Source organism: Tamandua tetradactyla, chromosome 5 (genome assembly GCF_023851605.1).
Source record: "Tamandua tetradactyla isolate mTamTet1 chromosome 5, mTamTet1.pri, whole genome shotgun sequence".
NCBI classification, from domain to species: domain Eukaryota; kingdom Metazoa; phylum Chordata; class Mammalia; order Pilosa; family Myrmecophagidae; genus Tamandua; species Tamandua tetradactyla.
In genome coordinates, this window is record NC_135331.1 from 41,913,778 (window position 1) to 41,937,259 (window position 23,482).

Consider the following 23,482-nt stretch of genomic DNA (forward strand, 5'->3'; position numbering starts at 1 on the left):
TGCCTATCTTTCCTCTAATAAAACTACCCAAATTTCTGCAGTTTGGGGAGACAGATTCTGGGCTGCTAGGCCATCTGCTCTCCTACTACGTGCCTAGTAATCTACTCTTTCTCTCTTTGAAACCCCAGTGTCTCAGGAATCGGTTATTGAAGTGCATCGGGCAAAAGAATCCAGGGCCTTTTGTCGGGTAACTGTGCTGGCTTGCCCACAGTTCATTTCTGCTTCTGTCACACGGCTTTCTCTCCTTCAGCTTCCTCCTGTGGCTTTTACTTCTCCAAGTTTCCTTTGCTTATATAAAGACTCCAGCCATGCTGGATTAAGGGCCACCGTGCTACAGTTTGGCCTCATTTTACCAGCATCTTTGATGGTCCCATTCACAAATAAGTTTACATGCACAAGACCTGGAGTTAGGACTTGAATATGTCTTCAATCCACCACAGATGAGGAGTAGTGAAGTATGTGAACATATTAGAGAGCTATTTCTCAACTTCCTAGAAAACTGACAAATTGACCTTCTCAAGATTCGTGAAACCGATTAACCTTAAACAATTACCACAGAGAGCATAAGTTACTAATCTTTTTAGTATCAGAAATGTCGTGGCAGTGTCTGTGAGAAGTTGGGCTCTGTAACCAAACTGTCAGGGTTCAAATCCTAAATTTGCTCCTTACATTATACATCCACAGGCTGGTAATTTAACTTCTCTGCTTTCACCTTCCTCACTGCGTTGGCGTGAGAATTAAATATCTAATTGATAGCGATAACTGCAAGAATATAAATAATACTTACTGAAGAGTCATCCTATTTTGTAGGTTAAAAACACAAAGCCATCGCAAGCACACTAACGAGTACTTCCAGAGGCTGTATTGGGAGTTCTAGGTGAGAAAAGAAGAATTCAACTCTTCTACTACCATCAAGTCAGGCAGCTCCGACGCATTATTAGAGCTGGAGTAACTTGTTTTGTTTTTAAAGATCCCAAACTCTCGGTTTCTTTAGGCGTTTGTCCTGCTGACGTCATACTTCACGCCCAAGTACCCCTCTATCTATCCGGCTACCAGAGCGGTGCGCGGTCCCGGGGCAGGTATCCGGACGTGGGGCCAAAAGGCGCCCGCGTGGGCCAGCCCAGGGGCGCGGGGAGAGCCGAACCCGGAACCCATCCCCAAGGGAGGGGCGACCCGGTTCCCGCAACCGCGCGGGCCAAACCCAGCGGGGCGCACAGCTGGGCGGATGCCGAGGGCTGCGGGGAGCGTGCGCGGCCACGTGACGGGCGCTATAAGAGCGGCGCGGGCGGCCACTCGGCTCCAGCCGCGCCTCCCCGCTGGCCGCGCTGCCTCCCGGCGCCGGGCTTCTGCGAGCCTCCAACCTGCGGCTGCGGCGGCCGCGCGCGCCTCCCGCGGCACCATGACAGGTACGCGCCGCGCTGCCCTCCGCACTGCGGGCTCCGTTCCGCCGCGCCCCCGGCCCCCGGCCCCCGAGAGCCGCCGGCTTCTCGCTGGGCCCTCAGGTCTCCCGGGGAGTTCCCGACGGGGCGACGGCTGCCGTAAAGTCGCCGGCTGGCCTCTCAGAGCCGGCTGCTGCCTGCGTCGGGGACCCCGAGAGCGCGGTAATGCGGGGCAGCCGCGCCGAGCCTCGGCCCTCCGCCCTCGTTCCCGCTTCCGTCTCCTTGCCCTTCCTGCTGCCCCGGCCGTGGAGGGCTGGCGGGCGGAGCAGCTGCGGCGGGGCTGAGTGGGGGTGGGAAGCCCAGTTTCCCCCACCTTCCTGGGGCGCCGGGAGCGAGCCGTGGGCGCACCGGGCGCCGGGGAAGCCGCCCCAGTCCCCGCGGGCAGGAACCAAAGGGACGGCCGCGAGCGGGCACCCCCACGGCCCCGGCCCTGCGCTTCGGCCGCGCACCCCAGCCTGCGCCGCTGCGCTGTGCCTATTTTTAGGCCTCTGGGGCCGGGTGGCGGAAGCCCGGAGTCCGGTAGCGCCGTGGGGAGCCGGCCCTGCGCGGTGGGAGGGCCGCAGCCCCACTTGTTGCGAGGTGTCGGGGCGGCCGGGCGAAGCGAGCCCGGGGGGCCGAGAGGCCCCGAGATGGCTGGTCCTCTCCGAGATGATGAGGCCAGTCGCGTGGGTTGTTTCAGCAGTCGAAACGCCAAAAAAAAAAAAAACACCCCAAAACAAACCGCAGATGCAGCCCAGAGTTCTCTAGAAAGATTAAACTTCTACCCAACTGTCGTTGGTCTTTCCTGTTCAGCCCAGTAATATTTGCTAGGTCTGGCATTCTAACCTTACTGTGTTCCTAAGCCTTTGTCCTATCCCTTACTTCATCTCTGATAAAAAAAAAAAAGTACCTGCCCTTGCTTTTCCTTCTGAACTCCTCACATCAGACTCACTTCATTAAATTTTTAACAGTGATATTTGGTACCTGGACCTTTCGAGTTACAACATCATTCATAATGGCCCAGATTATTGAGCAGCTTTCGGGTAGACTGACTTTGCAATGTTACCTGTGAAGGGCTGAACTGACCTGCTGGTAGTTAAAGCAAGTACAGAGGTCCGTGGGTGTCAGCTGACAGGTATCACTGGTCTGAGCTTTCCTAGAGTGTGACTCATCGGGACGCCAGTGGCCCCCGCCATGGGTGGGAAATGCTGGTCTTTCTACGACTGACACCCAGGCTGCCCTGGAGGAGAGGGTCACACAGTTAGATGTGAGGATGCCTGTCAAGTGGGAAGCTGGGGGAAACGCACTGGCCCACTGCTCCAGTTACAGTTTTTATCACTTCCCTCCATGGAATTTCCACTACCTGTAGCCTCCAGGTTCGAAAATGAGCAAAGGGAGAATGAAGAAACCCAAGACAGAGTCACTTCATGACAAAATGTCCCAACTCCCTGGTTGGGCAACATTGTCCCGAGTGACCCCTGCCAGGTCTTGATCCTGAGTGTCGCCTTGGAGACAGGGCGTGCCCCAGAATCGCCCCAACGGAGGACAGGGACACTCTTAAAGGCTAGCTAGGCTGCTGTTCTCGGGAGGGTTGGAGTTGTTCAGTAGGAAAAATACTTTGCATGTCTTCTTTGTGATTATTTAGAGATTGGTTTTTTTGTATTTGCTTGTCGTGGGACCCCGGGCTACAGAGTCGGAGGGAGTTGCTTTCTTCTCCAAGGGAAGAGAAGGCACCTGTGTTAGTGCTTGTGGAGCGATCCTTAAATCCATTGAAGAGCGCTTTGGTCAATATTTAGATAGAAACATCAGAGGGAAAAGACCTCAATGAGGAGGTGAAATCTGAACAGAGACTCCAGGTGACTCTGGAGAGGTGGTGGGGCAGGGGAGCTTTGGCTCCAGGTGGAGGAAATAGCAAGTATAAAGGGCCCCAGACTTGGCAGAAATGGAAGCACCAGAATGAAGAGTATGTGTGCTGACAGACCAGTTTAATTCAGGTTGGCGGATTTGCATGTGCTGTCTGCAGCACTTTTTAGGAAAAACAGAAAATGGACTCCTGATCTTTTCATTACCAACCTGTTAATTGCCTGAGGGTCACCATCTGGGTGCTAAGCTACTATTAAGTTTGAGAATTTAGCTTGTCCAGACTCTGAAATGGATTTAATGTTTCTAACTCAGTCAGCGTCTGGAAGGTTGCTCCAGATGATCCCACTGAACAGTGGTTTGGACAGTTGTGACCCATTCTTGAAGTGGGTTCTTGGGTTTTCTTCCCCAGAACTTAGCTGTTCCTTTATTAATAGACCAAGTTGATTTCAGAGGACCTGATTTTGCCTCATTACTTTTTTTTTCACTTAAAAAAAACCTTTTTATTTTCAAATAATTTATAACATATAGAACAGTTGCAAAAATAATCAGCCCCTTTAAAGAGAACTCCAACATACCCTCATCCCCCTGACACCCAGATCTACCAGGTTTTCACATTTCCCCACCCTTGCCTTATCGTTCTATCATATCTGGCTATCCTTTTCTGAACATTTGAGAGCAGGCTGTGCATATCACACTCCTTGAACACCCACTTCTATGTACATTTCCTATGATTAGGAATATTCACTTATGTACGCATCTTATGTGCAGTTATCAAGTTGAAGTTTAACATTGATGTAAAATGTACATTCTATTTTCCTATTTTTTCTTGTGTTCCTATGATGCCCTTTTGAGCCTTTCCTTCTCATTCTTAGATCCAGTCCAGGATTATTTGGTGATTAATTGTCATTGTCTCTTTAGTTGCTCCTTTTTTAAGAAATATTTTTATTAATTTCTAAATTAAAAAAAATATGACAAGAAAGGAACACAAATATTCTTAACATATCATTCTGTTGTACATATATAATCAGTAATTCACAATATCATCACATAGTTGCATATTCATCATCATGATAATTTGTTAGAACTTTTGCATCAATTCAGAAAAAGAGATAAAAAGACAACAGAAAAAAAATTCATACATACCATACTCCTTATCCCTCCCTTTCATCGGTCACTACCATTTCAATCTAAATTTATTTTAACATTTGTTCCCCCTGTTATTTATTTTTATTCCATATGTTTTACTCATCTGTTGATAAGGTAGATAAAAGGAGCATCAGACACAAGGTTTTCACAATCACACAGTCACATTGTGAAAGCTGTATCATTATACAATCATCATCAAGAAACATGGCTGTTGGAACACAGCTCTACAGTTTCAGGCACTTCCCTCCAGCCTCTCCATTACATCTTGACTAACAAGGTGATATCTACTTAATGTGTAAGAATAACCTCCAGGATAACCTCTTGACTCTGTTTGGAATCTCTCAGCCATTGATGCTTTGTCTCATTTCACTTTACCCCTTTTGGTCGAGAAGGTTTTCTCAATCCCTTGATGCTGAATCTCAGCTCATTCTAGGATTTCTGTCCCACGTTGCCAGGAAGGTCCACACCCCTGGGAGTCATGTCCCATGTAGACAGGGGGAGGGTGGTGAGTTTGCTTGTTGTGTTGGCTGGAGAGAGAGGCCACATCTGTGCCTTGTTACTTTTTGAAAGGGGTTCTGGTGTGGCTTTCTCGGTGGTAGCATGTTGTAATGTGTGGGTTTGTTTCTTTGTATCAAGACCAGGCCTTTGTGACGCTCACCACAAATGACGCCTACGCCAGAGGCGCGCTGGTCCTGGGCTCGTCACTGAAGCAGCACAGGACCACCAGGAGACTGGTCGTGCTTGCCACACCGCAGGTCTCCGACTCCATGAGGTGAGCACTCACTGCCCGCCCGCGGGACTCCGGCACTCCTCCCTTGTTGCTGACAGCAGCAGACATGGAGGCCTAGGCATTTCAGGGATTGATGATGAGAGTTGCTGAGTAAAGGATTCCCAAGTCTGAAACCTCTTTCTAAGTTTCGGAAGACATTCCAGCCAAGGTTTGTAGCTCCTTCTTGGGAGATCACGGCCCACACCTTCCCTGATTCCCACTAGGAGTAGAAAGAGGGAGACTCTCCCTGAGCTTGTCCTCCGGTCCACATGCATGAATGTTTCAGTCCAGACCTTCCCTGATTAAGGGCAGCTTTATGTAGTCACACTTCATTTGCCCTCCTCACATATCAAGTCAGGCTCATGTGTTGCCAGGGAGATGTTGTTTCCTGTTTTAAACCAGGGAAGACCCCCTCACGTGACTTGGAAAGAAAAGTAGTTTCTCCAAGGCCATGTGACATTTCTAACCTAATGGTCTTTTCTGATGCTGTAGACGGGAGTCTTTGCTAAAGGGCCCTCTGAGCCTGGGCTGGTGCTGGGGACCACCACTGCAGGGAGTAGGAGCTGCCTATTGATGAGTTTGGTCCACTTTGATTTGTTGAAGCTACTTCTTGAAGGATCTGAACACCAAGTCCCTAATATTAACTTTAAAGATAAGAAGGCACACTAGCAGCTCTGCATTGTGTTTATTTTTGTGTTCTCCTAGCACTCTTGGAAATTGAAGACATCCTTTTTGTGGCTTTTTTTTTCTGAAAATATTAAGTGCATGCCAAGGACCCCTGAAAAGGGAAGCATTATGTATGTATACCTATATCGCACATACTAACAACCTTGTTCCTAAAGGGTAATTTAGAAAAATACAAAAAAAGCCTGCTTCCTAATGTGTACCTCCTAATTTGTAGTCTATTAGTAAGGCTGTGTGTAAGAAGCCAGATCTCGTCTCAGATTTGCTTCCCTGATTTACTGTAGTAAATGGTGCTACTGGCTGTTCTCAAAAAGATCAAGTTTACTGGGTGAGCTGGGACACTTTTTGTACAGCTTTGGAAACAGTACCAGTTTTGTCCTGCATATCTGATATTGCTGTAAACTTTCAGTGTGAGTCTCTTGTTATCATGCAGTTTTCCTTGTGCCAGGTTTTAGTATCTTAACCAAGTCCACCTGCTAACCCAGCTCTAGAGCTTTCTAAAATAAAGCTTTAGTTAGTTTGGGGCAGATATGTGTTGTACCACACAGTCCAAAGTGAGTGCCTTTCATTATGCCCAAGCAGAGTGCTAAGTACATAATAAAAGCTGTTTACGTTGGAATCTAAATAATGGTAACCAAATAGCTGAGCCATTAAGCTTTTTTTTTTTGATACACACAACTTCAGGCAGTTTTTGCAAAAGTTATAAAGTAATAGAGTTCATTGTAGATAAATGCACATTATTCAGCATCACTTGTCAAAATATGCAATCAACAGCAAAATTAATTCTAATTAAAATAGCATTTATAAATACGTAGTCTGTTTCAGAAATGTGCTCTCTTACCAAATGTGAGTCACATTTCTCCCAGCCCTGTCCACGCTCTGCCTCATGGGCAGTGGCGCAATATAAAGTAGAAAACAGAAAAATAATGTTTTAAGACAGGAGCTTTTCACCCTCACCATCAACAGGTTTGTGACTTTAACGAAGTTAACTGCACATGCAGATAAACTTAGATTGTCCTGAGGTCCATGAGGACAAGTATGAAGGATTGCACTGTGCCAAAGTAACAGATTGTTCTAGTAATTCTAAGAAGGCTAGGAGAAGATGACTGCGGTCTTACAGTAGACTGGTCCCTTGTTCTGGAAAGATGCTAAGCATTGCTTTCTGGATTTCGTTTTGACAGGAAAGTGTTAGAGACTGTCTTCGATGAAGTTATCCTAGTCGATGTCCTGGACAGTGGGGACTCTGCCCATCTGACCTTAATGAAGAGGCCTGAGCTGGGCGTCACGTTAACAAAGCTCCACTGCTGGTCGCTTACACAGTATTCAAAATGTGTGTTCATGGATGCAGACACTCTGGTGAGTGTGGCTTTGAGAGCTGAAAAAATGCATTTAGTAATGGAGACCTGCTCCACGTTGGAGGAATGCTGTCAAGACTCACCAGTTCCGTTCAGATAAAATTGCTGTTATCGAGAGCCAGGTGATGGCAGAGAGTAGGTCCAGACTGCCTCCCAGCTGTCGGCTGAAGAGTTAAGACCAGCCACAGGCTGCATTTTTTTTTTTTTTTTTTTTTGGCATGTGTTGGATAACTCAGGCAGAATTTAAGGAGGGTTTGCTGCAGCAGAACATCTCTCTGACGCTTTTTCCCCCTTTGAATCAGGTCCTAGCAAATATCGATGATCTTTTTGAGAGAGAGGAATTGTCAGCAGCCCCAGACCCTGGATGGCCGGACTGCTTCAATTCTGGAGTCTTTGTTTACCAACCTTCAATTGAAACATACGGTCAGCTGTTGCACCTTGCTTCTGAGCAAGGTAGTTTTGATGGTATGTATCTATTATTTTCATATCCGATAAAACGCTTAGTAATTTCTAGGGCTGCTTATCTCGGTGAGTTCATTGTTATGGTTCCTTGTGCTTGGAAAATAGCGATGCAGTGAGATGCAGCAAACATTTTAAGTTGTGCTGTTGGAAATAGTATTGTGTGTTTTGTGTACATGAATCTTTTTTTTTTCCTAGAGTTACATAAAATTTGCCTAACCAAGATAGGCAGTTTTATAGGCTTGCCTTTAAATGGCCTTCCCTGCGAATTTTAGAGTAAGATAAATGTACCATAATTATTCAAGAACTCTGACTGCTATTATACAAATCAAAAACTTAGCAACTGTTTTTAAACCCTAGTAAACTCAGGCATGAGAGGGTTAGACAGGCATTGCTAATAGGAAAGGACCTGGCTCTTTAGTTGCAGTTGTACTGGATTTCGCTCCCTGGACAGCAAAAGATGCGATTCTCTCCATAGTAAACTGAAGAGTAAAGTTGTTCATTTGACTCTCATCCCCCCAGGAGGGGTTAAAAAAAAGAAGGTAGAAAATTTACATGAATAATCTTTGTTTAACCTCTCATTTTCCGGCAGGCTGCGCGCATCAGATAGTGTGGCATCTGCAAGGCTGAAGGATAGAAAATTGACAAAGTCAGCATCCAGTTTCCATAACGTATGAGTGTATCTGTAGCTAAAGGTGTATGTAGAAAGGTCCTGACTCCCTGTGATTTAGGAATTTTGAACTAGTAGATGTGCTTCCGTATCAGGCTATTCTCTGAAGTAATACATAACAAGCTCGCATCCCACCTTTCCGAACAAAACCTACAGAACATAAACAACACCCCAGAGTTTGCATGCAAAAGTGGTTCTTCTTCAGATTAATGTTGATAGAACTTTTGAATAATGAGAAGACCCACTGTGAACACGAATAAGGACATGTCCTAAGAAGCCCGCCCGGCAGTGACTCACTGTCAGATACTTGACATTTTGACAAAAGAGCAGGTGGGAAACATGGGCCAGCAGCCTGAGCTCTGCAGCAGCAACTTCTTTCCTCCCGCTTCTCCCTCGAAGACCCAACCTGAGATTTGCAGTGAGTAGATCTTTTGGGATGAACAGGAACAGTCTTCCTCAGTTGACTTAATGCTCAGCCCTAGGTGCAGATATGAGAATCGTTTCCATTAACTAGTACCAAATTCAAAATCAAAATCTTAAATCGAAAGCTTTTAAATTAAAAGGTGAAATATCAGAGTTCATCAGATGACTGAAGTTAAAAGATGGGAAGCTTAAAATTTTTGAATGAAAAGATTAGAAGTCTGGAATGTTTACATTATGTGTAAAGCTGAGGTTGGGTTTTTGTTGCTACTGTTTACCCACAAAAAATTCATTCTGTTGAGGCATTTGGGGATTTGGGGTTTGCAGCTATTTAAAATGTCATTGAAGAGAATAAGGAAGTTTAAGTCAACCTTGTTTCAGTGTTGGGCAAGTTTATACTCCATGCCAGTTGCTCTCAACTGCAGCTGTTTTGCTGCCCCCCCTGCTCCCCATCCCAGGGACATTTAGCAACATCTGGAGATAGTTTTTGTTGTCACAGCTGGGGGCTGCTACTGGTGTCTTGTGGGTGGAGGCCACCGACGCTGCTGCAGGTCCTGCAGGGCACAGGGCGGCCTCCTGCAACAAAGCAGCTGGTCCCATCACCCTGCTTTGTGTCAAGGCCATCCATCCCTGCTCTCGAATGTGAGGATTTCAGAGCCATGATGAAGAACAGCTTCCTACAAAGAAAAGCGGTCTTGGTTTAAGCAACATTTATGTTCTTAAGAACATTACAATGTGTTGGATGTTGGCCGTGGTCAGGGCCAATGGTAAATTCACTTCTCTAAAGCTTTTCGCTCCTGCTATTTTTCATTCGTATAGGAATAAAAGCTGTAGAAGTATTTGTATTCAAAACATGTGTTCTTTTTTCCCTATTGCTTATACCAAAACAGTTACCTTTGCATAAAAGGAAGCTGAGTGTCTTTTTAGCAGAAGTCTACTGCTAATCTTCCCGTCAGAGGGTGGTTTTCTTCACCTCCTTTCACCAAATTTGAAGGAAGTAAATGTAATCCTGCCAGAAATTCAGTGTAACTTTTTTCAGCCTCAGTAAATTGAACCACATCCTTACGGCCACCTGAAATCCACACGATCTTAATCCTGTAAAAAGAATCCAATTTCTAAACTAGAAGAGTGTTAGATGCTGGGTTGAGAGATAAGAGTTTGGGTAGGTAAGAATAGTGGTCCATGGTAAATTGTCCAGGTTACATTTTTAGAATATGAAACTAATTAATTAGCCGGTGGTCCCAACCCGGATCCTCGGCCTTATTCCAGAAGCTAGAGACACGGAGACAGTTGTTGGACTCGTTGTTAGGAAGCCTGAATGTGTGAAAAGTGTTCAACTAGAAAGCACTTTCTGCTGCTTCTGCCAGAATCTGAAACCACTGAGGGATTCTCTCTGAGCCTGCTAGCGTACTTCATTATTCAGCGGGAGGTGTGCCAGGCTCTGGCCTTTCTGTAAGAGATCCCCTTTACTGGCCAGTTGGTGGCAACGGATTGAATTTTCCCTGTTGATAGAAATGCTTAATTGAAAGAGGTAAAAATCCAGCTACACAACATGGAGACTTACAGTTCATTTTCAATATGCTCTTTACATTCAATAGAACAACTAACTAGCAGCTCTGAAATGAGAGGTTGATTTCACTTGAAGTATATGTTAAATTTTACTCAGCAAAAAAAAAAAAAAAGCTTGCCCCATATGTTGGGATCCTTCTCTCTGGAGCGGTTTGCTATTCGTTCTGAGTCAATAGCTTTGCGTGAGATGTAAAGTTTGCTGGATTACACCAAATATTAATGAGCTTTTTCCTTTTGAGCGATGTCCTTTTGTGATGGCAGTAACCTTGCTTTGCCTTAAATTTTCTATACGGTGCCTAATTGTAAGGTGGGTGCTTCTTTTCACCATTACATTTTCAAACATCCTTGGGTACCCTCTGTTGTACTTGAGCAGGGGCCTTAAGTCCCAGCGTTTTTAGACCAGCGTTATGGAGGATGAGTGTGTCGGTGATTGTATCTCACAGTCACTCATATCTTGGAAGTCCTGCTTAGCGTCTTGCATACATTCAACAGAAACTGATGGGACCTGGTGTTCACTGACAAGCCACACAGTCTGCTGATGGCTGAGCATTTGCAGCTGCCTGCACAGTCCTTCTAACGTGAGAGAATGTAGCTGTCATGCTCTTAATCACCAGCTCTTTAAACACTTCATTGTCTCTAGCCGAGAGAATAACCCTAATATGGCAAACCCTGCTAGGTGCCTTGACTTCTCTCTCCTTCCCCAATATCTGCTGTATTCAGATGTAGAACTAATGAGTATGTACCTAATTCACAGCAGGAAGTTAACTTCCCGTAGTGAAGACTCTCTATTTCCATACGTTTGTTTGTATTGTCGAACTGTCTTGGTATTTACTTCATCACTGAAGTTACATGTTTCCTGAAAAATTGAACAATCAGTATTGTGAAATGGATATACATCAGCATTTTATAGAACTTGTCGAGATAAAGGTTGATTTCAGGACTTGTTAGCAAATGGGGAAGGGTGGGGTATTACAATAGCGCAGGTACTAATCAGCAATTTTCTGTCTTCTCTGCATGCTCATTTGAAATAAAGCTGATGAACTTCATTCTTAATTTGAAGAAATTAGCCTGAATGCAAGTTGAGGATTTTTTTCTTTTCCTCTGTGACACTAGAGTATCCTAAATTAAGGATACTTAATACAGTTAAAGACAAAGGTTTAATGCTTGAAAATTGATGTCTATTAAATGTCATCCATGTGTGTTAGTACATATCTCAAAAAGCTTAAGTAAAAAAAGACTTTGCATCTTCCAACTTGGAATGTCTTTTTGTTTAATGTTGGGATTCCTTTTAAGTACTGTTAGTTAAATACCTTAAGCCTCTTATTGGAGTACTGGAATTTTGGTCTATAGTTGAATTTTCAGAAAGAAGATAGGATAGAAGAAATCAGTGGCAGAATTTTATGTGCACTTTTTGTTGTTACACGGGCAGGTACCGGGAATGGAACCCGGGTCTCCGGCATGGCAGGTGAGAACTCTGCCTGCTGAGCCACCGTGGCCCGCCTTCTACACTTTTATTTTAGGGGGAATCCAGGATCTGTTTTGGAGTCAGTATATCTGCATACGATTCGTATTCTAATTCCAAGTGGCCATGGAGAGATTAACTGTAAGATCTGTTTTTCTGTGCATAGGGATATAAACCAGGAGAGTAGAATAATGTTTCAGGGATTTTTAACTGAAAAGACTTGGAATAGGTTCATTAAAGTCTAAAATTGACACCAGTCCTGAATTCTCTAATCTTTGTTGTCAGTTGGGCTTCTGCTGGACCTGCACTCCCCCAAAAAAGGAATGAAGGAGAGAAGTATTTCAAGATAGTACTTGTCTTGCCCACACCAAACAAGCTCAGAAATTCAGGTGTGCCCCCTCGGTTCCCTGACTTGATAGGTTCTGCCTTGACAGTTATCTTCCTGTAGTAAGCCTTCCCCGACTGTCCAAACACTCAGCTGCAACTTAGAGTATTTCATCTGCTGCTTGAAAGTGACTCTGTTCTCTTGCATTTACATCATTTAATTGACAGCTTGGGTAATCAGTCTTCTAAATAAGTAGAGATGACAAGCAAAAGGCATAACATGTAATCGCAAGATAAATGAGCACAGATAGTTTTTTCTTGAGTGACTTTTTACAGCTATTTTTAACTTATTGTACCCATGGGTATTTTTTTTTTTAGCCCTCTGTTTGTCTCTAGCCTGGTAACCAGTAGAGGTCAGGAACCCTGTGAGAACTAGAGAAGGAGAAAGGGACTTATGTACTCCATGGGTGCGGGTGCTTATGCTGGTGATTTTACTTATTTTGTCACTTTATTTCTCAGTGGTCCTGTGAGGCAGGCCTTCATTCATTCACTCACTCACTCATTCACTCATTCATTTTAAAAATATTCCTTGAAGGCCTGCTGTAGACAGTAGCTAGGATTAGGAACCCGCTGTTGTGACGGGTCAAGTGGGGCCTTGCCAGTGGTGTCCCCCAGCTGGTGGCACAGCCAGGCCTGAACTAGGGTCTCTTCAACGCTGTGGTTGTGTTGTGGGAATGTCTGTCTGTCTGTCTTTTTTTTTTTTTTTTTTTTTTTTTATATACGGGCAGGCCCTGCTAATCTAACTCGGGTCTCAGCATGGCAGGTGAGAATTCTGCCACTGAGCTACCGTCACACTGCCCCCTCCTTGCTGGTTTACACTGTGACTTTCCTGAGAATGATACAAGATGAAGTAAAACAGTACCGCTCCTCTTTGCCTTATTATAGATTGTGTAAAATTCATTCCTCTGTGAGTAAACAGAGCAGCTGGTATATTCCTCATTGGAGGGGTGAGGGTGAGGAGGCTCGAGCCTTCACCCCACAGCCGCTGTTTGCCCCGTCTCTACCACACTGCCTAGAAATAGTTGATAGTCTTGCATTACTTCGTGGGGTCTGGAAGAATTCTTGTAAGTATCATGCTCACGTTTCTATAGTCAGTCCAGTCATTCAGTATTTCAAAATTCATTTTAGATCCAAAGCTGGGCAAGATCAATTTACAAGCCAGGAGTAGTCTGGCAAATAATACAGGTTTTATCCCTGCCTTTAAAGCTTATATTCCATGAGCACTTACAGATGTTAACACTAATTAATTACAGAATTAATTAAATAATTATGGTTCGGATAAGTTCAGAGTACTAAGAAAATCTATATCAGGGGAACCTGCCATAGACTTGAGAAGCTGAAATTTAAGCCAAGAACAAATGTTTCCTTTATTTGTATAATTATTTATTTTATAGTTTAATTATTAAGACTTTTTTTTTTTAGAGAAAAAGAATGAAAGAAAAAGCTGTACCATGAAATCTTAATAGATTTTTCTTGGCTTAAGTGTGTTCAGACCAGTGAAACTTAGTGGTGCTGAGATTGAGCTCAAAGTGCCTGGATTTCTATGAGCTGTTTGGGGTTAATCTCATGATCCTCAGTAAACCTCCTAGAAATCCCCCAAGAGCCGGACCACTCATTAATTGTAATTTAGTGACCCTTGACATCTTGCTGTAGGCAGGGATGATGGTGTCTGCTACACTGTAGGAAGTCAACATATGCTCATTTCAGCTCTTGCCTATATCTCTGATCATATTAATTATATTTTACTGTAAATTTGTAAATATATGTGCTTGATATCTGCCCCTTACTGGATTGTGAACCCTTCCGGAGCTGGAATCTGTCTTGTCTTCCTATCTATAACATCTGACATGTTATCTATATAATTTTAGATATCTAGTCTCTATAGAAATGACATTTTTGAGAGCTGCAGCATCTTATCTAACAAAATAAGGAATCGTCCTCCAAAAGATTCTAGATCAGTGCTTCTCAAATCTTAATGTGCAAACAAATCACCCGGGGATCAAAATGTGGATTCTGATTTAGTAGATCTGGGTGAGGCCCCACATTGTGCATTTTTATCATGCTTCCCGGGCCGTGGTGCTGTACTGCTGGGGCCAGGACTACCCTTTGAGTAGCCAAGTTTTGGGGGGAACATTCCTGCTGCTAAGATACTGGGATTCACGTTTAAACCCACCCTCTCTGCTTTGCACAGTGGGGAAGCTGGCGGCCAACAAGCTGTGAAAGGAGCACACAGCTACATGAACACTGGACAAAGGCAAAAATTAAAAGACAGCGCTCAAACAACTTTGTTTCTGTCTTATAAAAACTAATGAATAGACCCAGTTTCTGATAAGTGCTGTAGTGTGGCCACAGTTCCCAAGTTCATGATCTTGCTCAGAATGCCTGGAAAATACCAAGTGGACATTAGGTTATTACTAGCATTTGAGCAGCCTGGTGGAAGGATGAGACAGAATCAGATATTTGCTTTTGCTTGCTAACAGGTGCCACGTGTCCCTCGTTCCACGTCCCTGCTCTCTTTCTCTCACCTGCGTCACCAGGCACTCTCCCCCGCCTCCTCCACCCTACCAGACCACAGCTGCCAGCAATGCCTGCTAATCATGCTGTCGGTTCTGAGATGATTGAGATTAAAGGTGCCTCAACCTGTCAGAGTAAATAAAGCTGCCTCTGGAAGTCTGAGTAGAATGTACTGGACATAAATCCTGGGGGGTTTCTAGTGGAAACTCAGCAGTCTTCATGGCATCCTTGTGTGCTCTCCAGTGCAGACATGTTTAGATTTGTGTTCTGCTTTGAACTGTGCTCTATTTAGGGGCTTTTAAAGAAAAGTTGTCGATAATTTCGTCAGAAAAATCTGTTTTTAGTGTTAAAACTTTTGCCTGGCCGTTAAATACTGAGTTGTGTTAGGAGAAAGAAGGTTAAGATCTCTAGAATGCTGGATTAAAAAGTTATCTAAGAAGGCATAGACTTCTAGGTAGTAGTTAATCTCATTTTTAATCCACAGTTTTTGGCAGAGTGGAGCTCCTTTGTAGCAGCGTGATGAGGTCAGTGGCCCTGGAAGTTTCAGGACCTGTGCTGTCCCCTCTTGAGGCAAGGTTCTTGTTATACGTTTAAGGGTTTGCCAATTTGATGGATACCGATGATGCGACAAGTCTGCTTTTCTGCTTTTTCTTTTGCACTTCTTGCTTCTTTCCATCCCACCAGTGCCTCTCAGCCTTCCTATGGCGGAGACCCACATGATGGACGGATGATATTTGTGCATACCTGAGGGTAAATGGGAGTGGCCTTTTGTGGCCAGAGGCCAGCCAGGAGCTCTGGGGGATCAAAGTCGTGGACTCCTGTTTCCCAGGCTCACGATGGTTGTACTGAGAAGTTCTGCTGTACAATTACTATTTTTTAATATTTTTTTATTAGAGAAGTTGTGGTTTATGGAAAAATCATGCAAAAATAGTTCTAATACACCACTCTATTATAAACCCCTCGCATTAGCATGGTATCTTGATGACTGATAACAGAATATTATAATCATACGATTAGCCATAGTTCATTTCTTACATTAAGGTTCACAGTGTTATACAGTCCTGTGGTTTGTTTTTTTAATTTATATTCTAGTACCATATATACAGCCTAAAATATCCCCTTTAACCACATCCAGACCACATTCTTCAGTGCTGTTAATTCATTCCCAGTGCCCAACTGCTATCAGGAGCCTCACTTTATAATGTAATTGCTTAATTAAAAAACGTTGTAATGTGGTATAAAAAAAAGTAGTAGAAAAAGCGTATAATATGATGCCCATTTTTACAAAGTTCAAAACCAAACAATACTACATATGGTCTGAGGAGAAATACATATGTGGTAAAATAAGGGAAAGCAGTTTGATTGCAAGCAGAGTCCATGGTTTGCTGTTCCTTCTGGTAGGGAAAGCAGAGGGGCCAGTCTGTGGCGCCCACACAGAGAACTGCAAACAGTGTGGTCAACGTTCAGGTTCTTAAATGGAATAATATATATATATATATATAAATTATAACCTACATGTATATTTTCTTCATTAAAAAAATAAGTAAAGAATCCTAAAAAGAAAAGTGCTCAGCATAATTCTCATTGTGCCCCAACTGTGTTAGTGATACTTTTAGTTATGTAAATAATATAATAATGTGAGGGACACTGAGGGGCAGGAACACCTGTAATACCAGTATCCTAATAACAATACCAGTTACTGTTATTTTGTGTATTTCCTTTCAATATAAATGTTTTTCATGTTTAAGTTCAAAGTTACAATCACGATGTATGTAACCTTATATTTTTATATGACCCCGTGGCCTCATGGTCTCTATAGCTGTTAGTTTTAATGGCTGAAAATTATTCCATTAGTTAGTGCCAGTATCACCTTGCACTAACCGTTTCTCTGTGGTTGAATATTTAAGTTGTTTCAACTTTTCTGCTGTTACCAAACATCTTCAAGGTTCTTGCATTAATTCCACAAATATTTTACCTACATGTAAGGCTTTCTGCTACTTGCTGGAATTGCAATGATACACAAAAAGAACCATTATTTCTGCCCTTGCAGGATTTAGAATCTAGTGGCTGACAGTTCCTGGTTTTATTTTACATTTTAACCACATTGATCCTCAGATTTTTTTTTTTTTTTTTTTTTACTTGTTTAACTCTTTATGTTGGGAGACCCTCAGGTTCAGATGCAGCTATGCGATGTATAATACAGGGAGATGGTATGTACCCTCCCCCGGTTCCCCCAATGATAACCGCTTACGTAACTCTAATACCATAACATCACACCCAAGAACTTGGTACAGTGCACCATCATGCTCAAATTTCTCCATGCTCATTTGTGTGTGTCTGTGTGTGTGTGCAGGGATTTAGTTCCATGCAGTTGTTTCATGTGTGTAGATTGGTGTGACCACTGCAGTCAAGATAAAGAGCAGTTCCCTCATACCACCGTTTTGCAGCCACAGCCCTCTCTTACTCCCCCTAACCTCTGGCAGCTGCACATCTGTTCTCGCTCTCTTTATTATTTAAAGACTGTTTTATAAATGGAATCATACGACATGTAACCTTGTGGTTTTGGAGTTTTTCACTCCGCGCAATTCCCTTGAGATCCATCCAAATTGTCGTGTGTGCTGACAATTAGCTCCTTTTTACTGCTGAGGAGTATTCTAATCTATGGATTTACCACATACACTTACACGATGAAGGCATTTGGGCTGTTTTCCATTTGAGGCTGTTATGAACAAAGCTGCAGTGAACATTTCCTCAGTCTTTTTTTTAATGATTATATGTAGAAGGCAGTGAAGAAGATTTTAGGTCTCTGTAGTTCAGCCACCTTCATTCTTGCGTCTGTGCCCACATTTGGGGTATATTTGTAGAACACGAAATAAGCCTCTTCTGGATGGCGTGGTGTTTTGACTTTAATGTTTCATGCCTCAAAATATTTTAATTGGCTATATAGCTAAGATCTTTTGTTCTCATATCTAACAGTGAAGCTTATCCTGCTTTAGAACTTTACAAGTTCAGAACTTATTGGGTGAAACCCTGGTTTTCCACTGAGTCATTTCTTCCTTGAGGCATGGGGACCTGTAAGAGGCTCTGTATGTAGAGAGGTTGCTCCTTGAGTGTTTGCTAAATGACTACCATTGGTCCTTGTAGTTGACCAAGGGTATTTGGGAAGGTTGGGGTAGGGGTTGGCAAAGAGCGTGGATAAGGGTACATTTGGGCAGTCTCCTTCAAAGCCAAGAAAAGCCAAGTAAATAGTTGTGACGATGCTGATATTTCCTGCTATCAGCATTGAGAAGGGAAACAGGCTGGGCAAAGCAGACTGAGATGGGAAGTGACTACACAGTGTGCCATGCTTGTGCTTAGAGCAGGATCCTCCTGCCCACCCCTCTACCACTTCACCCAAATTTTTCCTGAGACAAATCTTCTGCGTGGGAGATAGGGTTCTGAGTGTGCTTTCTAAAATCTCTTGGGTCTAAAACAGACAGCATATGGACTACATGGAGGAAGATGTTTGGAGGTAGGTAAAGGGCTTGTTTTTTTACTTGTAAGTTTATCATCAAGGTCGCATGCTTAGCTATGTACACTGTTCTTTTTAATTCTTTTGAATTGAGTGCCATGGTCCTCGTGATCTGAGGCAGGCCTGAAGGCTAGGGGGCCCTGAGGGGGCTCACAGCCCCTGTGCTGTGTGGTTGGATGCCGACCTTGACTGCAGTGATGACGCCTGGACACGCCTGGACGCTTGATCCTTGGCGGAAGAATGGACCCAGGTGCTGGGGCTTTCTGAGCCCTCTGGGCTCTCTGCTGATGAGCCAACAGGCGGGGGCCCCTGGAAAACACTTCTGTTACCCCACTTTGCTCTCTTTTTCTTTTTGCTTGTTTTTTTGTTCTCAGTTTATCTCTTGAGATAAAGACTTTGTTAATGTGGCTTCTGAGAGCCTGTATGGTTGAGTCCCTTTCTTCCTCTCTGAACATCGCCTGCTGCCATGCCCTTGTCCCACTCTGGGGTCCAGTTACGTGGGCCACCTTCCAGGTCTTCTTTTCATGCTTTCCCATTCCTTCCCACTTCAGGTCCTCAGTGTATGCTATTTTACCCTGCCCACCACACCATCTAACCTTCCATCCATCTTTTTGCATTCATCAAATAATTTCTACCCTTGGCTTAAACATGCCCTCCCTGTGGAAGCTTTCCTTAATCCATCGAACAGGTCCCAAGCCCCTCAGAGCACCCTCTACTTTGCTACCCCCCAACATTTGTGATCTGTGTTGAGTGTTGATTTGCTGGTGTCATTGTTCCCCCACCTTCCCAACCCGTGTGAAAACCATAACCATGTCTCTTGTTCATCACTGACGCTCCAGAGCCTGGGAAGTAGTAGCTGCTCAAGAAGTATTTGTTGAGTTAATTAATTAAATCAGGGAAGTGATCACCTCTAAAATGTTCTTTATGTTGGTACAACATGAAATTCATTATTTTAAAAATGGAATTAGTGCATATTTTTAAAGGTCCAGTTATGTATGTCTATACAGTCATTGAATTGCCCTTAAGGTCTGTTAATTGTCTGGTTTTTTTTCCCCTTTTAGGTGGGGACCAGGGTTTACTGAACACGTTTTTTAGCAGCTGGGCAACAACAGATATCAGAAAACACCTGCCATTTATTTATAACCTAAGCAGCATTTCTATATACTCCTACCTCCCAGCATTTAAAGCGTAAGTACATATGGTTTAACAGTTATTGGGGATAGAGAGGGCAAGGGAAGTGGGGTGCTCTCTCTCACTCTGAAGAAGATAACAGGGTGGACACTTTCAGGGAGGGTCTCTCTGTCTTGTAAGAGTCATGGCTGTCGCACACAGAGGCCTTCGTGGTATCAGTTGCTTTATGCTTGGGGTCACCAGAAAGGTACTTAGCTGCCTTATGGGACAGGGTTTCCACAGTTCATATCATGGTCAAGAACACGGACTGTAGGGTCTGACCAACCAGGATGCAAACCCAGCCTCCGCCTCGTAATTGCTGTTTCTGTGGGTGAAACCACAACTTGCCGACCTTCAGTTCCCCACCTATAACCGAGGGTGCTGACAGCTCCCTCCAGTAGGGTTTGGGAATATTAGACAAGATGCTGTCAGCTGAGTGATACGTTGATTACAGGTGGGGACTCTGGAGCCGACCCACCTCCATGCAAACCCTGGAGTAGCCATGCACTGCGTGGGTGGCTTGGACAGGTTACTGAGCTTCTGTCTGCTTTGGTGTCCGCACAGGGCTATTGAGAGGATTAAAGGAGGTATCAGAAGAGAACACGGTAATGAGTGCTCAGTAGATGTAGGTTACTAGTCCTTTTTATTTTTTATTATTAAAAAAATACAAAACCATAATTCTACAAATATTTTATTTTCTCAGAATTTCAGTCATCAAAAAGGAAATAGATTTTTTGACATTTTAATTAGAGACTACAAAAGTCATTTTAACCTAATTTTTACATCTGCACATTTGGAACACACCATTCAAAAAATAAATGTCTCTGTTTGAATGACTGCTTTTTCAAGTACTAAATTCACTTTTGTATTTATTTCTATCTTCGGTGTTTGTAGTCCTTTTTAATTCAGGGAGGCACGATAGCGTTAAGAGTAGACCAGGATAAAGATTGAGATGGTATAATCTAGGAATGCCTAGAGTGTGCAATGATAGTGACTAAATGTACAAATTTAAAAATTTTGCATGAGGAAGAACAAAGGAATGTCATTACTGCAGGGTGTTCAAAATAGATGGTAATTAATATTTTAAAATTTTAACTTATGTGTGAGACTAAAGCAAAAAATGTGTATTTGGTACAAAATTTATATTTTGACTAGTGTATTTCCTAATATAACTTACATAGACAGCTTAATTGAACACCATAAGTACATGGAATCTTGAGCAGGGCATGAGATTTTGTTGGTTTGTCCAGAGTGATGCCCTGATAAATCCCAGAGTAATTTGAACAGTGAATAAAAAAGTATTTGCAAAGTCCCCTTGCGTGAATGGTGAGAAAGGGGGAAAATTCAACTTCCCCAAGTTGAATTCTTGGTATTCTCACAAGCAGTGGGGACAACCAAAGCTATAGGCTGAGCCCCCAATCTTTGGGTTTGTTCATATGAAACTTAACCCCACTAAGAATATGTCAAGCCTACTTAAAATGAGGCCTAAGAGTCACCCCCAAGAGAACCTCTTTTGTTGCTCAGTTGTGGCCTCTCTCAGCCAACACAACAAGGAAACTCACTGCCCTCCCCCGCTCTACGTGGGACATGACTCCCAGGGGTGTGGACCTTCCTGGCAACATGGGACAGAAACCGTGGAATGAGCTGAGACTCAGCATCAAGGGATTGAGAAAACCTTCTCGACCAAAAAGAGGAAGAGTGAAATGAGACTAAATAAAGTGTCAATGGCTGAGAGATTCCAGAGTCAAGAGGTTATCCTGGAGGTTATTTTTACACATTAAGTAGATATCACCTTGTTAGTTAAGATGTAATAGAGAGGCTGGAGGGAAGTGCCTGAAAATGTGGAGCTGTGTTCCAGTAGCCATGTTTCTTGATGATGATTAAATAGTGATATAGCTTTCACAATGTGACTGTATGATTGTGAAAACCTTGTGTCTGATGCTCCTTTTATCTACCTTGTCAACAGACGAGTAGAACATATGGAATAAAAATAAATAATAGGGGGAAAAAGAAGAGTAGACCAGGGAGGCAGAAGGACAGGGCACACTTCCCCACTATGCCATTTACTTGCTACTTAGGCAGGTCCCTAAACTTCTCGGTGCCTCAGTTCTGCCATATCTAAGAGGAGGAGTAAAACAGCCCCCACCTGCTAGGCTCGTTAAGAGAATGAATGTGTATAAACCCTTAGACCGGCGTGAGTGCTGGCACCCATTTGTTGGTGGCCTTGGCAGTGACTTGTTTGGCACAGTCCCCGAGGCAGATCTCATACACCCGACACAGCCTTGTTGCCGTGTTTATTCCACCCTCAGGGCCTGGTCCTGGACCCTGCTCCTTAGTCTCTGACTCATCTGTGTCCATCCGAGATAAAGATTCAGGTTTCTTGAAAGGGGGTCTTGCTGTTGGTTGACGGTGAGGCACAGCTGTGAGCAGCGATGCTCCTCCTGAAACGGGCCTTCCCAGTCCTGGGCCCACGTGGACATTCCTGCGTGAGCAGCAGACAAAGGGCCTTTCATTCCTTATGTTCCATGACCCTGAGTCCTCTCTGTAAATGGTGCACCGCAGTAATGAGTGTGTCTGAGCCCTTGCAGCACAAGTGTTTCTTTTTCTGTTGCTTTCTGGACTTACTTGATCAACAGACTCTCGATAAGGATTATAGACGGCTTGTGTTCTTCCTTCCCTAATTGTTCTCTGGGCTGCCTGGCGTGTTACAGCCTCTTGATTCTCATCTCTTTTTACGTTGAAACAGGCAAACTCTCAAGCCTACCAGTCGTGGTCTGAATAAAGCAAAGGGAACAAGATTTGCTCTCAGGGGATGGATGGGTGTAGGGGAAGCATTATATTTGCCTCTCAGTCCCCAGCCTTGTCAAGGACAGGCCTGTCTTGCTTGGAAATGTGAGGCTGAGGTTTTCAGTCCTTATTGCCTCAAAACTGACACTGCCAGTTGAACAGTGAGCCCACAAATCGTGATGGCTTGACTCCTAGAGCAGAATTTGTCTATAATAGGGCATGCATAATAATACTGTACATTTAATTTATTCGGTTTAGCCTATCACAGAAAGGTGAGAGTGGGAAAAAGAAATACGTATTATTAATTTTAGTAATTTTCCCCACTGTTCCATTCAGTTCTGTGCTGCAAGCATGTGTCCTGGGGTGAATATGTTGGGGAGACAGAAAGCTTTTAACCCCCAGGTGGTCTCAGTTTCCAAACATGGTGAGCTTGGTGTTTACAGGTTCATGTTTTTTATACTGTGTGCCCCCCAGTGTCTGGAAGGGAAACATTTCCCTTAGTATTCAGTGTGATTCCAGCTGATTTTTTATCTTACTTGCCAACATAAAGTACCAACTCCAGAGTAAGAAGGATCTTTACTGTACCTGCTAGGGATGGCCTGGTTTGCACAGACACTGCTTGTGTCTGTTCTGTTTTAATGCAGAAGGCCAAGAAGCAGGTGGGGCAAAGTTAGGTTTTTTTGGAAGTTAAAGTTATTAGCTGGAACTTTGGCCTCCCTTTTCTCAAGGGGAACAGTTATTTTTACATCATTTAAATGATTTTCCCAGACAAAGTTGGGGGTCTAAAATGGTTAGGATGGTTTCTTCTTCCTGCCTCAATGTGTAGGTGATAATTTTGGAAATTTCCTTGGTTTGTTGCGGTAACCGTAGAGTATATGATGCACTAAGAAGTTGGGAGCAAGTCCGTCCGCCAGGCAGATATCACCTGGCCTATGGACTGTCAGGAGTTAATGCTGCTTCTGTGCCGCTTGCCCTTTGGAGTATCGGCTCTACCAGGTGATGCTTTTCTCATTGCATTGCTGCTTATTTAGGAATGTTGAAAAGCAAAGAACTCATTTTCCTTTACCTTTGCCAGAAATGTTTTTGTTTTTCTTGCAGAGACCTGTCTCCAGAGACATTTTTCCTTTTATTTCTTTGTGTTTTTTCCTTATGTTTTCTTGCCTTTGAGAGGGTGGGAAAGGCAGGTAGTTTCACTTCTTTTTGGTTTTAAGTTGATTTCTTAAGCTGAAATAACCTATCGTGAACAATGGGGCCGCCATAGCTACTTCTCAGGGACCCGTACGGATCTCTCAGAGCTCAGC

The 23,482-nt window shown here is 43.7% G+C and overlaps 1 protein-coding gene across 1 annotated transcript in view; it reads left to right on the top strand.

Annotated features, from left to right (window-relative positions):
* The first annotated feature begins 1,225 nt into the window (after window positions 1–1,225).
* Window positions 1,226–23,482, top strand: part of GYG1 (glycogenin 1) — a 35,313-nt gene continuing 13,056 nt past the window's right edge. The window contains exons 1-5 of the mRNA XM_077160745.1: window positions 1,226–1,406; window positions 5,064–5,199; window positions 7,062–7,236; window positions 7,538–7,700; window positions 19,286–19,412. Of these exons, the coding sequence (XP_077016860.1) occupies window positions 1,226–1,406; window positions 5,064–5,199; window positions 7,062–7,236; window positions 7,538–7,700; window positions 19,286–19,412 (782 nt within the window). The remainder of the gene's footprint in view (window positions 1,407–5,063; window positions 5,200–7,061; window positions 7,237–7,537; window positions 7,701–19,285; window positions 19,413–23,482) is intronic.